The sequence below is a fragment of the Labeo rohita genome, unplaced genomic scaffold (assembly GCF_022985175.1).
Source record: "Labeo rohita strain BAU-BD-2019 unplaced genomic scaffold, IGBB_LRoh.1.0 scaffold_1339, whole genome shotgun sequence".
Lineage (NCBI taxonomy): Eukaryota > Metazoa > Chordata > Actinopteri > Cypriniformes > Cyprinidae > Labeo > Labeo rohita.
This window is the reverse complement of record NW_026127493.1, coordinates 1-8,348: the sequence shown is the minus strand read 5'-3', so window position 1 is coordinate 8,348 and position 8,348 is coordinate 1. Positions and strand designations below refer to the sequence as shown.

Genomic DNA, 8,348 nt, shown 5'->3' with positions numbered 1-8,348 from the left:
TCACAGAATGAGGCAGAAATCATACTATTTAATAGCATTAAAGAAGGTTGATTAGCAGTGCATTATAAATATACTTTATCCTTATAAAAATAGCCTAGATTGCTTGAAGAACACAGACAAACCATATATTGTATCAATCGTATGTTTATTGTCTTCAAGTTTCCTCAGTTAAAATTCCTCTATCTGTGTTTTATTCAGCTACAACAGTAACTGGACTAGAGATTCCTGTGAATCAACAAATATACATTTTTTAAACAGTGCACATGGTTTCTAACCATAAATGTTACAGTAATTATTTTTTCTTCATTAAAGTAAATACTTATTTAAATTAAAGTTCGCTGCATAATGCCACATAATTTCAAAATTCTTGTTGTTTGAACATATGAGGTCACCAGCCCGATGACAGTTGGATATGTTCACTGATCACTGATTGTCAAAGCCTACTTAGAAAATTCACAGACTTGACAAAACCGTTCAGGTGTATAAAATATTGAACATTTGTACATACTGGCATATGCAGAACTGTATGCAAATATTCCTCCTCCTCCTCTTTATTTGAGTATTTAGATGAAAAGAAGCAGCTTGTTCTCACACGTCTCAAACCATGATCTCCTCATCTCTCTGGTTGTTGCTGCTGCTGGCAGCTGTTTCTCGTAAGTCTTTATAGCTTCTATAGAGATACTTCATATTACAAACACTCATGGTTATACATAATGTTGTCATATCTCTCTATATTTTCCCCTCAGGTGTCCACTGTGTTGAACTTCTCTTGTCTTAAGGCCTGGTCAGGTTTTGATACTGTCCTGTAAAATCTCTGGATATTCAGTGACTGACAGCAGCTGCTGGACTCACTGGATACGACAGCCTGCAGGAAAAGCTCTGGAATGGGTTGGAGAGATAGGTAGTGGTGGTGACACATATTACAGTGATAAACTGAAAAGTAGATTTCAAATTACAAGAGACACTTCCAGCAGCACAGTGCCTCTACGAGGACAGAATATGCAGACTGAGGACACAGCTGTGTATTACTGCGCCAGAGAGAGAACACACAGTGATACAAAACACAAGCAGGTCTGGTCAAAAACATCTTGAATGAAACAAGCAATAAAAAGTCCCCCATACTGTAAGAATACGAAAATGACTCTTACTTACAGTGTTTTACAGTCCAACAAATTTCTGAGAAATGATCCGCAGACTTTGTAATGTAACCTAATAGTACAATCAATTTGGTTTAATCATATTAAATAATATTTTTGACTTGAAACCAATTCATTAGAAGTTACCACATGACATGAAGGACATTTTTAGATTAGATTAGTAACTGTTTGCTATGTATAGTCAGTTATAAAGTGAAAGTTAAAGTCAAAATTATTAATCTTTGATGAGAATACTGCTGATATTACAGTAGAGGGCACTCTCTGCCTTCATGAAAAACAGATTTTAGCAGATCAGGGATGTTGAATGATTAATGCAACACATTAAAACATATCACTGACATAATTGAATAATTTATAGTCTTTCTGATGTAGGTCCAACAGAACCATGCTATCAGAATCAGTGTTATTACAATCAACTAAAACTAAAACTATAAAAAAACCAACCAAAACATTATTACTTGAAATACATTTTAATCAAAGTAAAATAAAATAGAAAAAGTAAAAAAAAATTCAGCTAGTCAACATTTCTCAGTTTAATGCCATGAATGTTTTGATATAAGCGATAAATGATATTTTTGTCACTTCTAGGTGTTTAGCTGTTGTTAAAAAATGTAATTACTTACAGTCACAAACTGTTTACATTTTCTGCTCATAGATCCATGTAAATAATAACTTTATAAAATTCAAAACTAAAAGCCTTGTTTAATACAATGTTCAGGACAGTGTGATGCATGTGAAGTTATTCATTAAAAGCTCTGTATGATTATGTAAATGTCCTGTTGCATATTTAAACAGCAGACATGAGTCAGTTTATACATTCATCTGATCATCTGATTATTTGCTACTTGTTTACAATATGTGGAAAATAGGATTTATAGGTCATCTTGTTGTTTAATGGCAGTAGCCAGAAACACAATATTGTTTCATAAGCAACATCATAATAGTTGGATGTATAAATGATATTGGATGTATAATGTATAAAGATTGAACAGCACATTAAAATTACTAAAGAGGTCAAGGTACAGTAAAAAGTCCTAGAACTACTGAAATTGTTAAAATAGAAAAAAATATAGAAATTGTAAACACTCTCATTCGAGTATGTTTGAAGAGATTACGAAGTTAGACTGATATAATGGGTAAAAAATGTAAGTTTACTTTCAGTGGAAATTAAATTACAAACAAAATATTATGGTAATTTAATATTATGTAATTCTATCTGTCTCACCAATAGTGGCATATTTTATAAATTAGATGTTAAAGCTCCACCCAAATGTAAATGACATTAAAGTATTTCTACCAGCAGCGTTCAATGACATTGTAGCAGTTGATCTTCCTGCATCATATGAAATGGCTCACATTTCATTCTTCTTTTTTCTCCTGATGTGCTTTACTAGTATGTATAGACAATCCGTTTGTCTGTGTATTAATATTTAATTCTAGCTTCAGATTTTATTAATGGATTAATAGATGTACCGTATATGTTTATGCTACTGTATATGAAGGCCATTATGACTTTTTGTTTTAGGTGTTAATGGTCAGAGCCTGGAGTCCATCCCATCAAGTCTTGTCACCAAAAAGCCTGGTGAAACTTTGAATCTCTCATGTAAAGGATCTGGATTTAATTTTGGACAGCACGGCATGCACTGGATCAGACAAACAGCAGGGAAAGCACTGAACTGGATGGGGGTTATCTGGAGTGACGCCAGTAAAACAGTGTATGCTAAAAGTGTGGAGGGACGAATAGAGATCACTAGAGATAATTCAAACAGCATGGTGTATCTGAAACTCTCTGGTCTGACAACAGAAGATACAGCTGTATATTACTGTGCAGGATGAACACAATGATGCAAACATGCACAGAGCTGTACAAAAACATTTCTGGGAAAAAAAAGAAAAGAAAAACTGAAGATGGCGCTGCAGCACAGTATAACTCTGATCCAAAGAAACAGACCAAAGACATTTTATCCTAATGGATGATATACTGGCCCATTTTTACATGGATTTACCTGGAATATAAGCTAATTTAAAAGCCATGATTGATTATTTAATGATAGTGAAGGCAATTTTTATCATTTACACATTTCAAATCTTTCAGGCAGTCTAGATATTATTACTGATACTGTCATCATTGTATTGTTTATTTACAAATTTATTCTTATGAAGCTCATACGAAAAAAAAAAATGTCTTATTGATCTCTTTTACTTCAATATTGCTAATGATACCACACTCAGTCTTTTCCAGTGTGTATTAAAGTGTCTGTTACTGTCGAGGAGCAGCTGCTCTACTCACTGAACACAACATCTTTTTAAGTAAACACTTACTGCCTACCAAATAGTTACAAGTTTTGGTATCTTCATACTTTGATAGATATAATATTATAAATTGTTTATAAATTTAAAAGCCATGATTGCTGATACATATGTCATGAATGACCTTAAGTGAACGTGAATGAAAGAAAAAAATCTAGTTGAATTAAATGTGCTCTATTGTTAATGTCACAGATCCATTCCTGTCCTTCTGAAAGAGATGTTAAAACAAAAACAAAAATCATATACAAGAATATGATATGCAGTGGCTTCATTCGTCAGCCTGCAGGAAAAACCTTGGAATTGGTTGGATTCATATGTGGTGATGGTAGCACATATTACAGTGATAAACTGAAAAGTAGATTTCAAGTTTCCAGAGACACTTCCAGCAACACAGTGACTCTACGAGGACAGAATATGCAGACTGAGGACACAGCTGTGTATTACTGCGCCAGACAGTCACAGTGACACAGAGCAGTTACTGCCTTGTTCAAAAACCACATTAACACTCAGCACAAAAATACACAGTTTTATGCTAAGTATCCTTCTGTTTTTACTGACCTTTGCAAGTGTGTGTCATAATGTGAAAACTTACACCATCTCAAACTGTAACAGTAAATATTCACTCTACTTGATGTTTTGTTCTTATTTCTATTTTATTTTTCAATAGGAGTGAAAGGTCAGAATTTGGAGTCCATTTCTTCTGTATCAGTGGTAAAGCCTGGAGAAACTCTGAGTCTTTCCTGTAGAGGATCAGGATTTACTTTTGGAAACCACAACATGCGCTGGATCAGACAACAGCCTGGAAAAGCACTGGTGTGGATGGGCCGTGTGTTGGGTAGCGGACGAGGACAAGACTATGCCAAAAGTTTTGAGGGATGAATAGAAATGACTAGAGACAATTCAAAAAACATGGTGTATTTGAAACTGCCTGGGCTTACAGAGGAGGATTCAGCTGTGTATTTCTGTGCAAGACAAACACAGTGACACAAACCTGTGTGCAAATTATACAAAAATGGGTTTACACAAACACACTTGCAGTGTAAAACTGCATTTCTCATCTGTGACAGTAGGTTGCAGTAGAATCCAAGAAAAATGCACTTCACAGTGACTCACACAATCACATTTTCTTTTAAACACCTTCTCAACATTTAATCAAGCATTATATAAACATCATTATATTTTTCGGTTCTTCAAAAATGCCATGAGATGAAGTTAATTTCACAAACATTCTAGTTAAAAGAACCTGGAATGTTAATAAGCCCTTCAAACACTGGATTCTGGTTATCGTCTTTGTGTAAAAGATCATCTGATCTTCCATCATTTCCTCATTATCCATATTCAAAATAATCTATGATAGGCTGCAAGTATTTATATCCTGCTGAACTGAGGTAGAGTCATATAAACACTCACAAGATGAAGAATATACCTTTATTATTAATTTTGTTCAACCTAAACAGTGAGTTAATAAAGTGTGTGTATAGATAGATAAATAGATAGATAGATAGATTGATTGATTTTTTTCTAAAAAATTCTACTTTCTCTTTACAGGCCTGCAATGTCAAACAATGGAGTCCATTGAAAGCACAGTTGTGAAAAGGCCTGGAGAAACTCTGACTCTGTCCTGTAGAGGATCTGGGTTCAGCTTTGACTGCTGTGTTATGCACTGGATCAGACAACAAGCTGGACAACCACTTTTGTAGATGGGTCTGGGCTACAGTTCTGGAAGTGGATATAAGGCAGATTTCTTTAAAGGGAGGCTTGAAATCAGCAGAGATGATTCAAAAAGCATGATGTATCTGAAACTGTCTGGACTGACAGAAGAGGACTCAGCTGTGTATTTCTGTGCAAGAGAAGCACAGTGACACTAAGGTGTGTGGCAATGGTACAAAAACTGGTCTAGACACACTTACAGTGTAGTTTAAAACTGCAGTTCACATCTGTGTCAGTAGGGTTCAGTGCAACACAAGAAGTCGTCCACTACACACACAGAAACTACACAGTGACTCATAGTCACAGAATACTTTCTTCTAAACTTCTCAAAACTTAATAAAACAATAAAAAACAATTTTTTCTAGGATGTACTGCTGATCTCATACTGTAGCTTTACTAATTATGCTGCATATTTAGTGCACAGTTAAGAGCAAAACTTAAACATCATGACTGTGTGGATACTGTTGCTGCTCTTTTCTGTAACACCAAGTATGTTATCAAGAAAATGCTACCATGCTGTTATTAATTTTCATATTAAATTTTCATATTATTGGATTGGAAGAGTTTGTTGTACTGGAGGCAAAGACTATAGTGAAAAACTAAAGAACAAGTTCAGTATCTCCAGAGACACGTCCAGCAGCACTGTGACAATAACAGGCCAGAACATGCAGACTGAAGACACAGCCATGTATTACTGCGCACGAGAGTCACAGTGACACAAAACAACAAGAGGCATGCACAAAAATATCCAGAGAGACAGAAAATCAGCTGTAAACAGTTATTTGCATAAAAAGAAAAGCATAAAACAAAATCTCTGTGAAAATTCTGCCATTATTCCTTAAAAAATAATGTTTTATTATAATAGTTATTATTATTAGTAGTAGTAGTAGTATTACATTAACTAGCCATACATTCTACTGTACTGAAGTATTATATTTCTGTCACAACAAAAGTTTACTTGGACTCTTAGTTTGACGGGTTGCTGGGAAGAGTTTTGTTTGTGTGTATATGATATGATGACAGTTTTTCTAAAATAAAACGGTCAAATGCTTATAAGTGTCTCTCGAGCAGTTATGGAGACGATGTTCACATCCTCATTTAGTGAGACAGCAGAGGCCGAAACACTCTGAATGTCACTTGCGCTTCAGTAGTCTATGTGTAGGCTAATAAACAAAACTGTGTGACTGCGCCATTTATTCACACAGGTGTATGCAGATAGATATATTCATTGAATTATATTGTTTCAGTTGACTTATTCAATGTGCTCACTTATACACAGTAGGGCTGAATATTTTATTGAAACTATTCAACATCATGTAATGTGTAAATGCAACATGTACAATCAACAAGTACAAAAATAAACAGCAGAAAATGTTTTTCTTAATTTGTGTCCCATGAGAATTCTGCATTAGACATATAACAGAAAATGAAAAGATGCATATTCAGAATTTAATAATAAAAGTTTTCACCACTCAAAACTGGTAATAGTTTTTCATATTGTTCTTTAAAAGTTTGGTTAATTAGTGGTTACACATTACAGTGACAAACTAAAAAACAAAATTTTAAGTTACCAGAGACTCATACAGCAGCAAAAAACTCTAAAAGGACAGAATATGACGAAGGACACAACATTGTTTTATGATGCACGAGAGTAAACACAGTGATAACCCCACAAGCAGTTCAGCTTTAAAACATCTTTAATAAAAAGTAAAAAAAAAACAAAAACAAAAAAAAAACTCATACATATATATAAGTGCATGAAACCATATCATATTTCATTGTTTGCTGTTGTTGCTGTCAGATGTTGTTTATCAATACAGTATATCAGTTATATCAAGCCATCAAAAATAATTAATCAATAAATAATATGAACCCTAACAGGAATATTTTTTTGTAGCCTGTAGATTTGATTAGTAGCTCTGTATGATTATGTAAATGTCCTGTTGCATATTTAAACTGCAGACATGAGTCAGTTTATACATTCATCTGATCACTAGAGGGAGTGAAGAATCACTTCAGTTCATTCAAACTGTGCTGTGAAACAAACCATGATCTCTTCATCTTTACTGTTGCTTCTGGCAGTGATATCCTGTAAGTTTAGTTTACTTTCTGTGTGATACATTATGTTGTTGCTAAAAATATTGGTAACACTTTTTAAATGCCATGTTTTTTTATGAACTGGTATTATTTGATTTGATACAGGTATTGATTCATATGAACTCACTCAGCCTGAGTCTCTGACTGTCCGTCCTGATGCCACTCTCACTATCAACTGTAAAGTCTCATATTCAGTTACAAGCTCTAGTACAGCCTGGATTCGTCAGCCTGCAGGAAAAGCTCTGGAGTGGATTGGAGTGATCTACAGTGGTGGAAGCTTAGACTACAAGGATTCACTGAAAAGCAAGTTCAGTATCACCAGAGACACTTCCAGTAACACAATAACACTGCAAGGAAAGAATATGAAAGCTGAAGACACAGCTGTGTATTATTGTGCCAAACACAGTGACAGACACCAACAGACTCCCCTGCACAAAAACATCATCATCATATTACAGATTAAGTCTGATAATTTTCCCCAGTCTAATCACTAAAAATAATTTGCACCAAAATAAAGAAACCAATAAAACTCAACAATCATCAGTTTTTGCAGTACTTCACCCTTATTTGCTCTTTCTTTACAATATGTGGAAGATAAGATTCATAAGTCATCTTGTTGTTTAACAGTAGCAGCCAGAAACACAATATTGTTTCATAAGCAACATCATAATAATTTGAATGATAATGTATAAAGACTGAACAGCACATTAAAATTACTGAAGACGTCAAGGTACAGTAAAAAGTCCTAGAACTACTGAAATTGTTAAAATAGAAAAAAAAATATAGAACTTGTGAACAGTCTCATTCAAATATGGCTGAAGAGATTAAAAATTCAGACTGATATAATGGGTAAAAAATTACTTTTAATGGAAATTAAACTACAAGCAAAATATTATGGCAATTTAATATTATGGATGATCCTAATGGATGATACACTGGCCCATATTCACCTAGATTTACCTAGAATATACTATTTAAACACCATGATTGTTGATACATATGCCATGAATGACCTTAAGTAAATTTAAAAAAATATATATATAATAAAGTTTCATTAAATGTCAGTGCTGTCTT

General features: G+C 34.0%; 1 pseudogene and 1 gene segment (V, D, J or C); both read left to right on the top strand.

Annotated features, from left to right (window-relative positions):
* Nucleotides 1-595: 595 nt before the first annotated feature.
* LOC127158094 (Ig heavy chain V region 914-like) lies at nt 596-1,092 on the top strand (annotated as a pseudogene).
* A 6,064-nt stretch (nt 1,093-7,156) lies between these two features.
* On the top strand, nt 7,157-7,768 carry LOC127158093 (Ig heavy chain V region 5A-like). The segment is given in 2 exon segments: nt 7,157-7,268; nt 7,380-7,768. Coding segments are annotated over 2 exon segments (432 nt in total).
* Nucleotides 7,769-8,348: the final 580 nt, after the last annotated feature.